The sequence below is a fragment of the Cavia porcellus genome, unplaced genomic scaffold, assembly GCF_034190915.1.
Source record: "Cavia porcellus strain 051 isolate PalLab524CR breed Dunkin Hartley unplaced genomic scaffold, mCavPor4.1 scaffold_1, whole genome shotgun sequence".
Classification (NCBI taxonomy): Eukaryota; Metazoa; Chordata; class Mammalia; order Rodentia; family Caviidae; genus Cavia; species Cavia porcellus.
This window is the reverse complement of record NW_026947484.1, coordinates 136155449-136175649: the sequence shown is the minus strand read 5'-3', so window position 1 is coordinate 136175649 and position 20201 is coordinate 136155449. Positions and strand designations below refer to the sequence as shown.

The following is a 20201-nucleotide window of genomic DNA, read 5'->3' as shown; positions in this document are numbered from 1 at the left end:
CGAGTCTTGAGACCTCATCACATTGGAAGCTGACTTTAGTTATGAGTCAGAGGAAGGATTAGCTGTCCCTTTGCCTCGGAAAGTAGCAGCGAAAGGGTGTTTCTGGATATTATAAACCCGGACTACACATTGTGAGATACAGTGGCCATTCCTGTATCATTGCAGTCTGAGGTCTCAGAGGCCACTGCACCAACACCAAAAGGACCCACCTCATGCTTTCCTGTGTCACATGTCCGTATTCTCTGAGCATTTGAGAACACTGCCCACAGGAGAGCGTCTCACAGAAGCCTCAGGGAATTTTGACAGTGAATGGTTTCTACTAACTGAGATTCAGCAAATAGGACAGCCAGAAATAGAAACCAGAGGTCTAGAAAGGATAACTCAATAAAGATAAAAGAATCGGGCAAGTTTTAAATACTTGTCTTAGAATAGCTAAGGATAGAGTGCTCCTCCCAGTCTAAACTTATCCCATAACTTGTGAAGCAAAGAGACAGAGCTATTAAGAGCAACAGACTCCATGACTGGGGATAGAGACACAAGCTCCTGTACCAAACAAGAAAGAAGACGTGTCATGTATTCTTCAGGTTTTGAGCTTAAGATTGGAATTGCCACGACTCAAGTCACAGGAGTTCACCAAAACCCTGGACGGTGTCTGAGAGGAGTCTCAGTGAGCACAACATGAGCTGTTTCAGGTTAGTCCAGAAGTTTTTACCCTCAGCATAACTGACATCTTCGTTTTGAATAATTCCTTCTTGTTTGGAAGCTGTCTTGTATATTGCAGAATGTTTAGTGAATTGCTGTTCCTGATCCCCTAGGCACCAAGTAAAACCCAATCAACCCCTCCTGAGTGATGAGCAACAAAAATGTTACCAAGTTTAGCTAGGAAGGTAAGATTATCCCTGACTGAGATCCACTGATCTAGTCATCTTCTTAAGCCTTAGCATTCTAAGTGATAGTATTTATAAGAGTCTTTCCCAAGACTAAATTTTGGTATGAAACATAGAGACCCATGGTAAAATCCAACACTTGGATTGGTTTATTTATAGCTTTGAAGCCAAGAGTCATTATTCACATAAGAACTTTCCCCCTGAGTACTTCACAGAGGCATGCAACACAGTGGTTAATTACACACACTCTGAAGCCAGCATCTCAGCTGCTCAAATCCCAGTTTTATCCCTTATTAAATGTGGCATGGGGGAAGGAAAGTCTGCCTCTGCTGCCCAGCTCCTTTATCTATAAACTGTGGATGACGACAGCGACTGCCTCACCGGGCATCTGTGAAGATGCACGCTCCTGGTTGCTTGTGGAGTGCTCAGCACAGCACTTGGCACGGGGTGAGTGCTGTGATCTATCCCAGCACCTCAAATTACTGATACCAGCACTCAGCTGTGCAGTTCAGTCGACTGTGTTCTGAGGGTTCATAACAATAGTAGCACCAAGGAGTCTTTCTCTATTTTGTTTTTTAATAAGTACCTAAAATACTACTTAAATATCTTGTCACTTAAAGCCACTGAGCGCTTCCAATTAAATAAAAGTCCAGGTGGCTCTTAGGGGCTCATCTGGACCAGCTCTTGACTTGGGCACTCAGACTGTCGCTCAGCTGCTGCAGTGGCTCTGATTGCAGAGATTGCAGTTGTTTGTATTCTCAGTCATCACGTTGTCTGATTTGTTCCTATTACACATTGTCTTAGGAAGGCAAGAAATACAAGGACCATTGGTGCTGAAATACGAGAAGAAGCATACTAACATTAATTTCGAAGATTCATTTGGCACTGATCTTCATAACCTTACTGATTTAACTTACCTGACCCAAATTTTAGTTTACACATTCAAATCTCTCCAAAATATCCGAAGTCAGAGTTCAAAAATGCTATCATAAGTTTGATAAATTTGGCTTCTCATTCATTAGGAATGAAAGGATCATTCACATCTATGTTGTATTATTTGTCACAAAGTGCTTACAAAAAGCATACTGTCCACCCAAGTGGACATTGCCGTTGATTTGCCATTACTCTAAGTTGAGTGTCCTGTGAGTGTTCCAAAGTGCCAACTTCCTAGCAGCACAGATCTTTGGGAGAGTTGACCAAACTCTGAATAATTCCGTGAATAAGTGTGTTGTTTTCACACTTGGTCATGTGACTCAGTTTTAGTTTATGTGATTGGAGAAGATGATTACTGTGGTTTTTGGGAAATGGATGAAACACTACACTAGAAATAGAAGAGAAAATATGGAGCCAAGGAGGTGTTTGCACTCATTTTTCAACAATCAGTCGATAATATGATGAAAGTTTAAGACAAGAGAAGGCAGAGCAGACAGTAGAAACAGGAAAAATTCCGATAGAATTGTTGAGGTGTACCATACCAATGTATCTCCTGCTATAATAGGTGAAGCTACCTTACACTGGACTGTTACTTGAAATCTGATTTATATACCTCTAGCTTTTCTAATTATTTAGAATGGACAAATGTTTTTTTTAAAAAAACTAAGCCATATAAGTTGCAAGAATGACTGATTTCAGCTCATAAAATGATTTTGCCTGTATATGCTTACATAATCCAGAACTAAATGCTATAGCTTGAATGTTTATATGTCCCTATGTTCCCCACTAAATTCATATACTGATATCCTAATCTCCAAAGTAATGATATCAGGAAGTGGAACTTTGGAGAAATGAGTCGATTAAACAGTATAGCTCTCATGAATAGGATAGTCCCTCCAAGATGTACCTGAGAGAGGTTCCTCAGCCCTTCCTGGACATTACAGCGAAAAGGCACCGCCTATGAAGCAGACCTTCAACAAACTCTACATCTCTTGACATCCTACTCTTGGAATTTCGATTCTCCAAAGAATAAATTTCTGCTGCTTATAAGGCATTTTGTTTATGGAATTCTGCTGGGGTAGTCAGAATGGATTAAGACACTAAATGTCAATTTTATAAGACTTTTACTTCTAGTTAAAATGGAGAAACAGAACAAAATTTATCCTTTCATCTGAAACAAACAAAAATAAATAAAAGCAAAATATTTGACATGACAGTTTTAAGACACTACATTACACAACGAAAGAGTATGATTCCTGAGAGGCAGAAAGCACATGATTTATACCCTACAGCGGGCCCTGCTTAGAGCCAGGAGGGAGCTCCTGGGACGTGGCACAGGGATGAAGACCAAGGCAGAGTTGGGGTTGTGCTGAGGGATGAAAATAACGTGGTTGAAGTTCAAAGGCCAGAGCAACAGAGAGGAAAATTATACGGGCAGACAACTTTGAAGATCTTCAGAGGATCACCTTCAAGTACTGAACAAATTATTGATATCAGTGCGTATGTTTTAAGGAAACTACAAGTGACTGGGAAAAGAACGATCCAAGGGCTTAGACAAGAGGAATATTGCTGAGCTCCTCACACAGTGCCATTAGTGTTACCATCCTTCTTTAACCAGACTGGAGAATATCAATTCATAGGACGCTGGACAGTTTCAGAAGAGCCTTCCCTCAACAGCAGAGAATAAATGGTCTTAGGCTACGTGCTGCTCTGGTTGGTCCTCCACCCACCAAAAAACAAAACAAAACAAACAAAAACAAGGGTAAGACCTGGATGAATCAAAATATTTCAAAGAACTGCATCTCAGAATAAAGGTCAAGAAGAGTTACAAAAATTTTAAAAATTAAACACAAATAAGATAAAGTTCACAAGGTCTGGCATCCAATAAATATTTTCAAACACTAATGGAAGCAGGAAAATATGACCTATAATGATGAGAATAATAGTAAATAATAGTAAAATAGTGTAAATAATGTTAGAATTAGCAAAGACATTAAAACAGATATTGTATTTGTATTCCTTGTGTTCAAAAATTTAAAAAGATGAAAAAGGTGTAAAAAAATAAAAACAAACAAAAAAAAATCTCAAATTAGACTCTGAGAGACAAAATCCGTAAAACCCAAGATGAAAAGTACACATAATAATCCAATTGTTCAAAACTATTGAAAAAAGAAAATCTTGAAAATAGAGGGAGAAAAACAGTTACATACAGTGGAACAAATATCCAAGATCACAGCAATTGTTTGTAGAAAATAGTATGAGCAAGATGACAGACAGCAGAGCAATAACTTTAAGGTAATGAAAAGAAAAGAAGAAGAAACCTATCAGCCCGAGACTTTTACCAGTTTACCCAGGCAAAACATTTTCAAAAACAAAAGTGAAATAAACAGTTTTAAACAAAGAAATCTCCAAACACATTCCTGATTAAAAAAAAAACCCAGCTGACTAGGAAAAGAAGTGAGCGCCTTCAACCAAATGAAGGACATCTATTAAAAACAGCTCTCTCCTACTTAACAGTGAAGAGACTGGATTGTTTTCTCCTGGTTATCAGAGACCAGGCAAGGGTGTCTTCTCTCGCTCACCATGTCTGTTCAACCTTGTCCCAGAGGTTCTCTGCAGTGCAGCAAGAGAGCAAAACAAACGGTATCTGAGTTTCAAGAGAGGAAATAATAGTTTCATTATTTGCAAATGACATGACTGTCTATGGTGAAAATCCATCGGAATCTTCAGAAAAAGCTTCTACAACTAATAAGTGAGTTAATTTACAGGATATAAGATCAATATATAAAGATAAATTACACTTCTATATATTGTCAACAAACAAATGGAAATCAACATTTAATGAATTCATTATATTTAATAGCATAAAAATATGAAATACAGATAAATATGACAAAAGATGTACAGAACCTCTATAGTGATATCTATGAAGCATTACTGAAGGAAATTCAAGAAGACTTAAATCAGAGAGATATCAGCTTGCTCATGTTTCAGAAGACTCAGTATTGTGGGGTCATGAGTTCTCTCAAACTGACTGATAGCTTCCACGGCATGCCAATCATAATCCTAACAGATCAGCTTTTAGAATGGCTGATTCTGAAGCTGTCAGGGACTTAATGATGGCTGGAGGAACTTGAAGAAGAAAAGCAAACTGGGAGGGCTGACAACGCCTGATTTCATGACTTTCAAAGCTACAGTACTCAAGTCTATGTGGTATTGACATTTTAAAAAGTAAATGGATCATAGCTACAAAATAACTCTGAAATAGACAATCACATACACTGACAACCCTCTCTGTGCAGAGAGTATAGGACAGACAGACCTTCATTTCAAGAAATGCTGAAAAGTTGGGTAGCCATATGCAAAATAAGGATAGTCAGGAGGATGATAATAACTTTGATCCTTAATATTATACAAACTAAAATGAACAACATATAAATTTATTGTTCATAGCAGCTTTATTTAAGAAAACACAAGTCTTCACCCATGCGGAATGGGTAAATAAATCGTGGATGTTGACACAGTGTAATTCTAGTTAGCAATAAAATGCTACACTAGCAATATATGCAGCAACATGACTGAATCTCACAGTAATTATGGTGAGTAAAAGAAGTCTAACAAAAGTAGATAATGTACAATTCCATTTACACAAAATTTTAGAAAATGAAAACTAACAAAAGCAGAGCTGAGAGGTGGCTTAGAGACTGGGGTCGGAGGAGACAGAAAGGAAAGGGAGGAGGATTACAAATGAACTCACGAAATTCATAGGCACAGTTATATTCACAATTTTGAAAGTTTTGTGGGTGTACGCAGATGTCAAAATGTACCAAATATTATAATATTAAATATAAATATGCATGATTCATTTGTAGATCAGTTACACCAGAATTTCAAAAATAAATTTCCAGGGGCTGGGGATTTAGCTCAGCGGCATAAGCGCCTGCCTTGCAAGCAGCCAGTCATGAGTTCGATCCCTGGTACCAATAAAAACGAAAAAGACCAAAAAAAAAAACCAAAAATAAATTTCTAAAACACAGAATCTTTATTTCGTAGATATGCAAGTGTTTCCCAAATCCAATATGCTGTTTAATTATTTGTTGCCATCTTTTACTTAATTACTTTAGTTACTTTAACCAGAATGAATCATTTATAAATTTTCAAGTTGAAATTTATCTTTATTCCATGTACAATGATTATTATTAGGAATGATATTAAAATAAACATCAAAACAATCTGGAATAATATCAATCTAAAAATTTGAATATCATTTTCTCTTAAATATGTCATGCAAGAATGATAATTTCTTTCTTTAAGTCCTAAGGGAGCAACCTTGAGAGACTGAGTATTACCATAGAAGAAAAAGAAAGTCCAGAGGGCCCGGCTGCTGACCAGCTGGTCTCCCACTTGGGGTGGCGGGAGGAGCCTGGCCTGGACATCCCCTCTTGGCTCCCTGAGAGGGGCCAAGGGACCGCAAGTGTGAAAGGGCCTGGTCTCCTGCACTGTGCAGGGTTTACCTTCATGTCTCATCCACAGAGTGGGAACATGGGGCTGGAGGCAGACGCTGAGGATTTTCACGGGTAAAACAGCAGAGCCACGGAAAGGCAAGTTTTTTTCCTTGCAGGAGTCAGTTCACTGTCTTAGCCCCTGCCTATTGTTTTGTAACCAATTCCCACACTTAGCGATTAAAGCAACACACATATAGGACTGTACAGTTAAGACAATTAAGTTGAAAATAGGTGGGCAGTCCTAGGCCATCCTTGCACTGCCCTTTTCTTCTTAGAGGCTGGGCTCATTTTTGGCCGTCCCTGATTCCATTCTCGCATCCTTCTTTCACGCTGCCCCTCCCAGATAGGTCTTAAGTACCCTGTGATTACCTTGGGCCCACTAGGATAACCCACGCTAATCTCCCCGTCTCCAGATCCCTAATTTACTTCCACCTGTGAGGTCTCTCTCCATATAGAGATTTATAGATTTTGAGGATTCACAGCTGCACCTCTGGGAGAGAGCCTGAGCATTGCTCTGCAGGCCAGGCCCTCCACTTGGACACTTTGTCCTTGTCTCTGCACTAAAGCGTCTCAGTTTTTTTTATTGCAACACGATCGCATTACATAATGAATACACTTATTATGGGGAGATGGCACATGTGTGCAACATATCGTAATTCTTTTTGCATCCTTTCCTCTCTCCCCATCATTTTCCCTCCAACTCGGCTCTTTTTCCTGTTCTGCAATCCTCAAGAAGTCTTTCTTTTTTTCTTTAGTTCCAGGATGAGCTAACCTTAATCATTTCCATTTGTTCTGGTCTATCATTTGTTTGGAGCTAAATTTCTAATTTTTGCATCTTCCTTCCCTCTCTTTTTCTCCCTTCTTTTTTCTCTCTCTTCCTCTCTAATTTTCCATGAAAATAACTGGTTTCCTTTGTTTTCTTGTCCTGTAACTTCCATGTAACCTAAGTTTTTCTTTTCTTTTCCTTTTTTTTTTTTTTGTCTTGGAAGGAGACAAGGCAGGCTGACATTTGGGCTCATAACATGCCAGACACACCCAGGTCTAAATTTGATCACTAATACTTGCCAATTGTATGACATGGGTGAATTATTTGATCCTACAGAACCTCAGTTTCCTTATCTGTAAAATGGAAAGAATAAGACCCCATTTGATGAAATTGAGATGAAATGATGGAGACTGCATGGTGGTGGATTCAGAGTAAGCACTAAAAATCATTATTTTTCTCTCCCTTTGGGAGACACAGAAAACCCCAGAAGTTATCTAGTTCTGGCTGAAAAGCCAAGACCACTCCCCAGAAGCAACTGCAGTGCTAGGCAGCCTGCCCTGTTCTGCCTTATTCCCCAGGTTGCTCAAGTGACATCAACTCCCTATAGCCTTGGAGCTGGAGCTTACTCGTGGTGGGGAGCAGACACAGATGCTCATCTGCTGGTTCAAATCCCAATTCTGCTGCTACTACCGTTGGGGCCTCACCGACCCCAGGCAACATTCTTAACCTCTCCAAGCCTCGGTTTGCCTGTCCATTAAATGGGGATACTAAAAGTAGCAGCCTCAAGGAGTTTGCTAGAAGGAAAAAAATTATTTAAATTTAATGATGATGATGATGATGATGATGATGATGATGATGATGATTGTACAGGGGATCGAACTCATGACTTTGCGCTTACCAGACAAGTGCTTGAGCCACTGAGCTAAATCCTTGGCATGATTTAAATTTTAAAATATGTTTTTGAAATGCCTAGCACAAAGCAAAGTTACAAATTTATGTAATAAATATTTCCTGAGTACTGCTGGGGGCCGCAGACTGGTTATGAGGACCATTCATAAATGTCCCTGGTCTGAGGACGCACAGGCTTCACTAAGGGACCAGAAGTCCCCAGAGAGACGCACGCAGGGTGTAGGGAGATAGGACAGCAGCGGCTGTCTACACCGAGGCCTTGCCAGGCGGGGACACGTGTCGGAGCCTGGGCTCCTGCTGGGTCCTGGAGGTCAGGGGCTTGCCGCGTAGCAGCTTCCTGCTGCTGGGGAGGCAGGAAGGCTCTGAGGCCCCCGAGAGGAAAAGAGGCTCGGGCGCCACCAACAACCCTGGACGACCTGAGCTCCGAAGCCCAAGGTCGGAAGCACAGGGCTCTGGGCGCCCGCTTACGGGTCTCTTCCACCTGCCTGCAGGGCGCAGCACCGGAGACCGGTGGGAACAGAACAAAGAAAGATGCCGTGTTCTGTTTTGCCCACTGGGTGGAGTATGTTAGCCAGGGAAGGGCGCGGGGGAGGCAGTCACCCGGGAGGTCTCTGCAGCGGACGTCAAAACCCTGCCCCGCGGGAGCTGTGCTCTGCGCCTCCACCTGGCTGCGGGTGCCCAGGCCAGTCCTGCTCAGAGGAAACCTCTGAGCCAGAAAGGGGCTGTGGAGGGTTAGCGGGCAGACTCTTTCAGTACTTGGAATCCGGAGAGTTGAGGGGACAGGCACGGGACAGCTGCCCCGGGTCACAGGGGCGGGCAGAGCCCAGGCTTCCTGGCTTCCTGGCTTCCTGGCCATGGAAACTTTTGCATATGGATGTGACCCACAAATGCAGTGTGGACATGTAGTTTTTTATTAAAATGGTCTGAAGGGGAAAACTAATGTTGACATGGAGCCCCAGAGCTGAAGAGATACCCTAGGGTCCCCAGAACCTGCTTCTCTGGGGCTCCACTTCTTTACCGGTGGGCAGCCGCCACTCACACTCCATCCTCCCCTTCAGCTTCGTGCTCTGGGTTCCGACCCCTGGGCCACCTTGGCCCACGTCTGGCCTCCTCCTTCACTGGGGTTTCCCACACTTTTCCCCGGTGTTTTTCAGCACTTGGGCCTCATGTTGTACACACACGCGCGCGCACACGCATGCACGCAGGGCAGGAATGATTTGTTTTTGAATACTGTTTGTTTCTCCTCTAGGATATAAATTCTTTGGTTTGGGTTTACAAGTTGCCTATCCTCTGTGTCCACAAGAGTGGCTGATACGTAGCAGATGCTTCATAAGAATTTGTTTAATTGACAAGTAAATGAAAGATCATGGGTTTGGAATCCTATTTGCCTGCAAAATAGATAGTGGTGAAGATCAGATTAAACAATGTATGCCAAATCATCCTGCCACCTGTTAAGAATAAACACAGGAAAGGACCAAGGTTAGAGGAAAGGATTCTAGATAGTGCCTACTTATAGCATGAATGGGAATTGTTAGAAAAATAGGGAGTCAATGTCATATATTGTGATAACAATTAACTTCTCGTATCAATTTATTCCTTTTATTTAACTATTTTGCTAAAAAAAAAAAAACAACCCACAAAATGCCTGTTTTTACTTGGAGCACAAAAATACACACTTTTCAGCAGGGTCACATAAACTAGGTGGCAACTCACTAAAATGAAACAGCTGATTTTCGGAATGTAAGGCTGACCCAGAGATGTAGGATGCCTACCTTGTTTACAAAAATAAAATTGGTGAGCAAAAGGGTAAAGGAAAACAAAAACAGGAGAATAAAGGACAAGCAGAAAATAAGGCCAGTACAGAAACTGTGAACTATGAAAACCTGCTTCTTCGTAGGAGAGAGACATCTCTTTCCTATCTACAAGGAATTCACAGGGGAACCTGGCAACCACAGCAAGTGTCAGTGGCTCTGTGTGCCAAGACTGGGTTTGGAGTTCCAAATAGGGTCCATGGTGTGGGGACAGAACTTTCCACAATGGGGCTTTAGGTTGGGAGCCAGACTTGAGGGCTAAACTAAAATCTTTTAAAATTTCCCTCTGCCCTGGTGGTTTTGGCAGCTGCCAGTCAGTAGGAAACTGAATGACAATGCCTCCAAATATCTCTGTCTTTCCGTTATAGGAAAAAAAAAAAAAAAAACATGTTAAGAAAAGTGAGCCAGGTGTGGTTGTGCACCCCTGTAATACCAGCGCTCCGGAGGCTGAGATAGGAGGATTGTTTCAAGTTCAAAATCAGCCTGGGCTACAAAGTGAGCTCAAGGCTAGCCTGAAAAGTAGAGCGAGACCCTGTCTCAAAAAGATAACAACAACAACAATAAAATTCTAAATAAAGATAACTCAATGAGATTGAGACAACTGGGCAGAGTTTTGGGAAGCTGACCGCAAAAAACAAGACATATATTGTTTCTCTCAGAAGTGCCTTTCCCCGCTAATTTGCCAAAGGAATCAGAGATCTCACGTACTTGCTCATGACCTGGAAAGAGAAGCATGCCTCAGAATAGTTATTCTTGACTTTGTCTTTAGAAAGTGCAGAAACTCTACTATGGGACAGAACTGAATGCAGCTGGGTGATCAGCGAGGGGTTTCCCAGGCCCTGGCTTCCCTGATATGCAAGCTTTAGTCCCACTCAGAATCATGCCCCCTCCCAGGGACCGCCGTGATGCCTTTTCCTTCCTGCTCCTGTTAAAGGTGCCGGTGTTGTCCAGCCACAAGGAGGCAAAAGCTTGGCCAGAATCATTAGAACAACAGATTCCTCTAAAGTGGGGAGATCTGAGTGGACTATTGTTTAAGCAGAGGAGATTGTCAGGAAGCCACATAGGAAATAGGTGTCTGCAGGGAAAGTGCCTGAGTGACAGCCAAACTCCAGGGCCCTAGTTTTCGAGGGGAGATGATTGCTCTCACTGGCTATTAGAAGCGGAGTAATCTCATATCAACTGCTGACTTCTCTGAACCTCAGTTAGCTCATCTGTACAATGAATACAAATCACTGCTGCCCCGGCTGTCTACTGGGTTAAAAGATAGGGTAGACAGAAAAGGGCTCACAAACAATTCCTATCAGAAACTGACAAGTAATTACAGTTATGACCAATATTATACCACCTCCAATTGGAATGAAGTGTAGTAGCTACAGTTTTGAGCCCCTTCTTTGTGCCATGCTTTTCCAGCTGTGTTCCAAGCCTTGTAATCTTCACTTCTTTCCATAGGGGGAAGCTGAGAACCTCAAGAGAGTGAGTAATCTTCCAAAATCCATCAGCCATGGATTTTGGCAGAGTGTGAGTTTGAATCTAGCTCTGGAGAATCTCTGTTATCAGTCTGTGTCTAATGAAGAAGAAACAGGCAAAACTGTACATTAAAAGTTAATGTAAAAACAAAAATTATAAGATTGAGAGCAGGAAATTTAAGAGATACTGTTAAATCTTTGCTTTGTTTAATTTTACACTGAAAGTGGGTTCTCACACATTGGCATTGCTCAGCTGTGGGCAGAGGCAGTAAGAAAGGAACTCAGACCAAGGCGGGCTGCAACCCTGGGGCCCTTCGTGCAGGGCCGGTGGGCAAGGGCATCCTTGTATTCCTTGCCCGAGGGCAGGCTGCCTGGGCATGGCCTCAGCACAGCCAAAGCTGGATTGCTAAGAACAGGTAGAAAGGCAGGGCAGGCTGTGCTTGCGCCTTTAGCTCCGTTTTGTCCTCATACTGCACTGGAAGGAAAGGCTGCGTATTTCCCTGGGGCAATTTGGCAATGCAATGTCTGTGTGGCATTTTCATGTCTTAACCTCTCTGTTCCCTTATTGGCACCATTGTCCCTTATTTCTCACTTTTAACTCCTTCTTCTTGAGTTTCTTTCTCTTTTTTGACCTTTTCGGCCTCCTTAGTTCTCGTGTTCAGTCTCTTCTTTTCCCTCCTGGTGGCTGCCTCCCCATTGCCCGGACACACTGTATCAGCGAATCCCTCAACAGTGTCCTATCTAACTTTTTTATTCATTGCATGATTTATTTTTAGCCTGAAACAACTGCATCCTAAAAATGGAGTCCCTAATGAGCCAGAGGCTGGGCAGAGAGCTATGTAAAGTATCTGGGGCTGGGCCACCAGCCTCTGGCTGGCTCTTACTCTGTGTGTGAACCTCCACTGTGTCCTGAGCCCAAGACTGCACAGCTTGCAGGACGCAAGGTGGTGAGGGCAGATCAGGCTCTCTCTCCTTACTTGGCTCAACAAAACCCACTAAGAGTTTTCCTGCACGCGCTATTTTGGAGAGAGGAGAGAGAGAGAGAGAGAGAGAGAGAGAGAGAGAAACTTTTCCCAAATGAAGCAAATGAAGAGAACTCATCTACTAGTTTTGGGAGTCTACTTGCTGTCCTCTTGCAGGGCAGAAGAGGGGTTGAATTTTCCCATATATGATGGGAAGGACCGAGTGGTAAGTCTTTCAGAGAAGAACTTCAAGCAGATTTTGAAGAAATATGACTTGCTTTGCCTCTACTACCATGAGCCGGTGTCTTCCGATAAGGTCGCCCAAAAGCAGTTCCAGCTGAAAGAGATTGTGCTAGAGGTGAGTGTGTCCCTGCGTACCTGAGCAAGGGGCGGTGAGCCTTTGGTCAGGGGCTGGGATGTGGAAATGAGGGCATGGGGGTAAATATTCATGTCTGCTGCATTTCAGTCTCATGTGAACTAAACTTCAAGGAGGTATGGGGCCAAACTCCATGAAAGGCACTGGACATTGTGCACAGTGGTGGGTCTACTGCTATGTCACAACTCTTTCTTCTTGGTTTCTCAAGACTCATGTCCCACATGGTTTCATTGTTTTTTTCCTGATAGAACGTTCAGACTGTTAAACTACTGGTTGAAACAAAACTCAGTTATTAGTGGGTTTTATGTGGTATGCAATTCCCCACTCTTTGCTGCTCCTATCTGTTCTCCCCTTGATTCTGGAGAAATACGTCTTTTGACCTTCCTGTCTTTCTGGGTCCGAGGGAGGGCACCCCCATATGGTTTTTATCTCCTGTGATTTGGCTTCTCAGCAGCATTAGAGTGTAGCTGATTGATCTTCTGAGCTGCATATTCATTAGCAGGGATTTTTATTCGCTCGGAAAGTTCTTAGTGTGAGCTTAGGCCAGACACTGAAGTCACTTCTTATTTTATCTGCATTGCATGGCCTGTTGGTCACCTGGCACTGGGGCCATGTCTAATCCTTGGTGAGTGCCACAGAAATGATCCCAACAGCTACTCCTAGACAGCTGGAGCCACTTACACTTCAGGAGCTCCTGGGCCGCCAAGAGCCCTAGAGGGCACCAGGGCTCCTCCTCAGTTCTCAGTCCTGGCCTGGGCACAAACCTGTGGAAGGAGCAACTTGAGATTGTGCAGTTTATTGTCAGTACAGTCACAGAACTCAAGTTAGTCAAGTAGGTTGCCCTCCAGCCCAGGTGAATTTCAATTAAAAAGGATAGACTATGATAAAATCCAGCAAATCCATCATGAATATATCAAAATATCTTAATTCAAAAAGCACTTCAGAAAGTATCTCCTGATCCTAAAAAGAGCTCTGATGTTTTAAAAATATCACCACTGCCTTTAAATTTTCCCTTGTCTCCAGAGGCTCAGGGTAGAACCTCAGTTTCCTTCTGCATTTGCAAAGAGAAAAAAAAGCAAAAGTGCTTGTTAAGTACTCATACTGTACTTAAATGGGAAACTCACTGGGTGGAAAAAAAGCAGACAGGGAGCAGAGTTGTTGCTGGCCCTGTTACATCAGCACTTATGTTATCATTTCCATCTCCATCTGCCATCCTCAATTACTAAGAGACTATGGAAAAGTTCATTGAAGGCATATGGATTCTGCTTCCTGTGTTCATCATGGTCCAGTTAGCCCAGAACTCAGAAAGAATGCCTATGTGTGGCCAGGACAAGAAATGACAGTAATTTCTGACTCCCTGTCATATTAAAGTGTGTGTGTGTGTGTGTGTGTGTGTGTGTGTGTGTGTGTAAGTTTATACTACCCTAAGTCTATACCTTTCCAGAGACTGAATTCTGTGTTCCCATGCAAAATCATGAGAAGGGACTCTGTCAGGCTCTCCAACCTTCCAGACATCTTTGCTCCAATAGTGTCCTTTCCTGCATGGCTCCTGTTCCTGCAGAATCTGTTGAAGGGAAGTTGGACACAGGAGCTAACTTGAAGGAGCTCAAGATCCCTAAGCAAGAGTGGGCATGACTAGAGCAAAGAAACACAGCATTTGCCAGAATCTCTGAATTTAAATTTTGGCTTTAAAATTTAAATTTTGCCTTTAAAAACACAGCATTTTCCAGAATCTCTGAATTTAAATTTTGGCTTTGCCTCTACAGGCTACATGATCCAGGGCAGGTTACTTAATTTCTTCAATTCTCATTTTCTTATCTATAAATATGGCAAAATGACAATTATCATACAGGCTTGTGGAAAAGTTAATAACAAATTAGCACTGATGGAATGATTACTGCTTGCAGTGTTGGTTCAGAGTACTTTGTGCATGTTTGTTCATTTAATCCTTATAACAATTCTGTAAAGTGAAGAGAGTCTCTATTCCCATTTTATGGAGCACAAAAGACAAAGTTCTCCAAAGTCACAGAATTAGAGCAAGGAAAGGCTGTTTCATCCCTATTGTGCAATTCTTGGAGTCAGTTTAAGGATCTTTAGGTACTTTGTTGAGGATCTTTTTAAGCATTTTCCTCAAACAGATTTGTGTAGCTCACGTCTGAGCCTGATGATGCTGGCTGGGTCAGCATTAGAGCCCAGGCACACAAAACCTGGAGGTGCTACTCATTCAGGAGCACAGCAGAGAGGGGCCTTGGGCACTCTCATTAGAGCAGGAGAGGGCATCACCTTTGTTGAGGTACCTGTCAGATGCAGGCTCTGCTCTTCAGAATCTAGAACAAAATGGCTTCAGAAATCCTACAAGTAAAAAGAGAGGGTTGATATGAGACTTTTCTTCCTGGTCAAAACCATCATTTTGTTCTTAATCTCAAGGATCCCAGACTTGTACTAAGAAGGAAATTTTTCTAGTTCCAAGGCTATGGTTGTCCATGACAGGAAGAGAAAAGAGGAACAGCTCCCAGGCACCAAGTCAGCGAGGGCTCAGTTATTGCACCTGGATGCCCCAGGGCGTCAGGGTGCCTTGCCTCCTGATGGTTTGTGAGGCTTTTTATTATAACTCAGAGTTATCATTAGTTACTTAGTAGCCTTCTCAGTTAGAAGAAGGCACAGTATTGGAACCACCGTGCCAGAGAGTCTTCTAACATGGCCAGTTTACAGGATGAAATGCTTGAGAGATGCTGTTCTATGACCTGGACTACCAAACCAGATAGACCTGCATCCAAATCCTTATCCATAAAATGGACACAATTGTGATATGAGGACTGAGTGAGGCCATGTGGCAATAGCGTAGCTTCTGCTACACAGGCGACACCAAATACCGACCCATGCTCAACACTTTCAACAACCTTGTCAACCCCTTTTGTTAAATTAGGCCTCTTCCTGTTCTCAGTGACATTTCTGTCTCCTTCTCTTTGAGAGGTGCTTTGAGTTGTCTTCTCACTTTCCTTCCAAATCCTACTAAACTATATCTGCCTGCAGGGGCGTGTGTGTGATGTCTCCCTTCAGATTTCTCAGCCTGTGAGAGTAAACTGAATTCAAAGCAAACTTAATAATGCAGAAGCAAAGCAATGACAACTCCAAAATCTGAATCAAGTTCACACTGAGCAAGGATGATAGAGAAACTCTTGTAAAATAAAGTGCCCTTGAATGAATGGGCTAGACATAGAAAAATATGAGTGGAATTCCAGCTGTCCACGCATAAGCAATATAGCGACCACAGAATGGGTTCCCAAGAAGTCGAAAAGTGGCATTGCCATCTAAGCCAAAGTGGGGAATCATTTACTTCTCTCTCTTCCCCTTCTACTTCTACTTCTACAGATCTTATCCTTCTCTGCAAAGCCTATATCCTTTCTCTGTACCACTCCATTGCTAGGAAAGAAGGAATAAAAAGGACATGTGATTTTTCCTCATGAGTTTCCTACTTAAACATAAAGAAATTTATGGCCACTTACACCTTCCCCTGAAGAAAAGGAGAAAAAAAGACATGTGTGGACCTGAGAGGTCAGTGTTAGGGTCTCTAGGTACTTTCCAATTCCTATTCACACATCTAAAATTTGAAGCTGATACTATTAATGGAGCACGTGTGATTGGGAGGAAGTGGAAGGTAGGGACCTGTTAAATACATCAACCTATAATACATTTATTGTATTGAGGGAAGTCATAAAGATATTTCAGTAAAGTTCATATTTTAGAACATGAAAATAAATATCATGAATTCATGAATGAATTAATCAAATATTCAACAGATACACAACAATCTTAGCACAGTTAAATGAACAAGTGAGCAAATATGTAGATGGCAAATGAGCAGCGTACTCCACATTGTGAATAGCTGAAACTGGTTCATTTGTTTAACATGAACCAGGTCCCCTGGACTGGGAGGCAACCTGGGTCTTGGCACAGATATAGCCATGAACTTTGTGGTTGAATACCAGGTTGAATACCAGGTTGACCGGTTGTTCCTCTAGCTTTTCATCAGGGTGCAGCTAGAGTTCAAAGTCTAAACCCTCTGTGGGATACCAGTTTTTTCTGCTTTAGAAGGACTCATTGTAGCTCATACTGAGAAGGTATGGGGATATTTTGCTCCCATCAATGAAACACCTGCCTAGAGTATTTTCCCTAAGCTTTATTGGGTAGTAAATGGCAGGGCCACTTCTTAAGAATTACTGGAAATATTCTATCCTTAGCAGGAAGAGTTACTGTTATGACTAACTCCTCAGTGCTGGTTACTTTCTAATATTTTAGATAAAGATTCTAGAATGATTCTTGCTCATCAGGCACTGTGGAGTGAAGGAGGGTGGTTCCAGCATCCATGGCAGAATCCAGAGTGAGAATCCTATGTAATGCAAGCCTCTGGCTTCTGCAGCTGTCAGGTTGGTCTCTTGATGACACTGCTCTCAGTTTAGGATTTATTTGGGGAAAGGGATGACACACATCTCTTTGGTTACCTGGTCACTTCATCCATTTCTCCAAAAGAGATGGCAAATCCAAGAACCTCGAAAGTATGTGGATGTATAACCCTAAAATGTTATGATGTTTAAGGGGCCCTACAGGAAAGCTCAGAGAGAAAGGGTAAGTGTTGCGCAGTGTAAAGCTCAGTCTTGTGAATACCAAACTAGGTATATTCATCCTTTCATTCATTCATGAAATACTCATCTTACAAAGATGCAGATGGTGTGAGCCTTGGCATCCAAGATGTTCCTCTGCTGTTGACGATAACCTGTCACTTTCTTTAGGTCTATGCTTAAAAGTCATCTTATCAAAGAATTTTTCTCTCTGATCGCTTGTATGTCATACTCTCCAAGATTTCTGCTTCCTCTATTTTCCTTGGTAGTACTGAGGTGACATATCACACATTTTCTGACATGCCCCCCAAATTTAAAATCTGCAAAGGTAAGGACTTTGTTCTATTTACTGCTGTACCCCAGCAGCTGGAGCAAGATCTAACTGGTGGGTATTCAACAGTTTTTGTTGAATGAAAGTTGAATGAACAGAAGGGATGGAGAAGAAATAACGCTTATTATAAACTTATAAGCTAAGCTCAATGAACCTACTTTACACAATCTGTTTTGTTGATTCTTACAACATACTATCATATTACAGAGAAACAAGCCAGAGAGTTAAGTGCAGTTAACAGTTAAGTGCAGATGGTTCCAATTCACAAAGCTATCAAAATGGCATAGCATGAAGCAAGATTTGAACCAGTAACTTGTAAATGTCATGTTCTTTCCCCTGCACCAGGGAACAGCTGAGAGAATATCTATCTTTATAAATTTATAAATTATCCAATTTATAAAGAATAAGAGTCTTTATTTTAAACCACAATTATCAATTCTAAATTATACAGTTGAACTATGTGTGTACCCTAAATGACTAACATGATTAAATGAGTTAATGCTTAGTCCTTACTTAGAATTTAATAAATGACGGATGGACAGCAAAGGGTGGAGAATAGAAAAAAGAAAAAGCAAGGAATTATAAATGCATTAATTATTTTGGAAACATATTTTCCTTGACCTCTTTTAAAAATCAAGTTAAAATAAAAACTTTAAGAATTGAGTAGAATAGTAAACAGGTTGAATTTCTCAGATTCAAAGAACTGTGTACTACCCTCACTTAATCCCACTGAAATACAGGCGTGTTAATCAAACTTTCTGTTGCTGGAACAAAATAGTTGATAAAAACAACTTCAAAGAAGGAAAGATTTGTTTTAGCTCATGGCTTCAATGGTTGGAGTTCCTGGTCACTTGGTCCAGTCACTTCAGGCCTGTGGTAAAGCAGAACGTCATGGTGGGGAAGGTGGATGCCCACATCAGGTGGCCAAGAAGCAAAGAGAGAGGAAGGGACTGGAGTCCCCTATGCCCTTAGAGGGCATACCCCCAATAATTTCATTTTCTTCCACTAGGCCTCTGCTCAATAGTGACTTAGGCTGGTGAACAAGCTTTTGGTCCAGATTCAAACAATAACAATGATTATAGCAATAGGTAAAGCTGGTTTTTTAAACTATGAAACTCAGCCTATCTCTATTTATATCTTTCTTTCCTTCTTTCTGTCTGCCTGTCTTAAGGCTCTATAAAGTTGAGCCTCCATTCTAAACCTACTTAGCACTGGCAAATATCCCAGTAATTGCTTTTCCAAACCCCAAGGCAAAATGAAATGTCTGGAGTCAAGTAATTCCACAGATGGAGGGATGTGGGAATACTGGGCAGAGAACAGTGGTGCACACAGGATTTGGGTATTTTTTCCAAGAGTTCACTGCCCAAAGATGGCTCTCACCAAACTTGCACCTGCTGCACTCTGAAAAATCAGATGAGGTCAGGCTTATTTTGGTTTGGCTTTGAGAATGAATCCTCATATGGAACCCAATCTGTCCCAAGAGATGCCCACTCATAAATGGCAGTGCTGGCGAAGGTCCCGTGTCCTGGGACTATTGGACAAGTGTTTCCTGGCTGCTTCTCAGTAACACAACTGATGCTTGGAGTGAGATGGGGAAAGAACAAGGAACACTAATAGTGCGGTTCAAGTTGATTATAGTTGAATTCTTCCTTTCACTATATAATTAACAATGAAATAAAGATTTTACAAAGTGGAAAATGCACTGATGATTCAAATTTTAGGAAGGGGAAACTTTTTTTTTTTTACTATCCCATCATGAAAAGCCCTTAATAATACTCAAGCTCAAACAGGATACCTACTGATTGTATTTCTTTTTTTTTTTTGTCTTTTTATCGGTACCGGGGATCGAACTCACAACTGCCTGCTTCCAAGGCCGGTGCTTATGCCGCTGAGCTAAATCCCCGGCCCCTTATTTCTGTATTTCTTTGAGAGCTCCTTTCAAAGTTATAAATTTCAAGATACCATGAAAGCTACCGTTATGGTAATATGACAAGGAATATTACAAAGTAAAAAGAAGCTGTGTACACACTGATAATCCCAGGACCCTGGGAAGATGAGGCAGAGAAATATCACATGTTCATGCCCATTTTGGTGAGACCCTGTGTCAAATTAAGAAAGGACTGGAGATGTACCTCGGTGTGGAGGTCCTGGGTTTAATTCCCAGAAGCACACAAAAAAGAAAGGAATAAAATTTGTTTCAGAGCCACAAGATTATTCTTTAAAAATAGCAGCCCTGTTTTTACAGTTTGCACTTTACTGGTTGACGCGGAATATTTTTGTGTAGTTGTCAGCTGAGACTGAAGGCACTTATAAAACGATTATTCCATTGAGAAAGCCAGTCCCCTGAAGAACTGAGTGTGTTTAAAGAACCCTCTGAGGCTTCCCTAGTTTATAAACTAGATGCAGTGGAGCAGAATTATCCGGATAAGTTGTTTCTGTTTGGACAGCCATGCAGGAAGGTGGCCAGCATGCCATCTTGCCATGTGGTGGGCTGGGCAGGCCAGAGCTGCTCCAGAGTACCCACAGTGCCTGGCTCCAGGAGCTCCCTCCTGCTGCCTGGTGCCCCAGGCCAAGCAGGCCTATCCTCCCCATCTGCTGCGTGCCTGGCTGGCTGGGTGAGCCAATAGGTCTGCCTT

At 42.0% G+C, this 20201-nt stretch overlaps 1 protein-coding gene across 1 annotated transcript in view; it reads left to right on the top strand.

The window, feature by feature from the left end:
* Positions 1 to 12149: 12149 nt before the first annotated feature.
* Positions 12150 to 20201, top strand: part of Casq2 (calsequestrin 2) — a 63303-nt gene continuing 55251 nt past the window's right edge. The window contains exon 1 of the mRNA XM_003479261.4: positions 12150 to 12597. Within this exon, the coding sequence (XP_003479309.2) occupies positions 12355 to 12597 (243 nt within the window). The 5' untranslated portion in view covers positions 12150 to 12354. The remainder of the gene's footprint in view (positions 12598 to 20201) is intronic.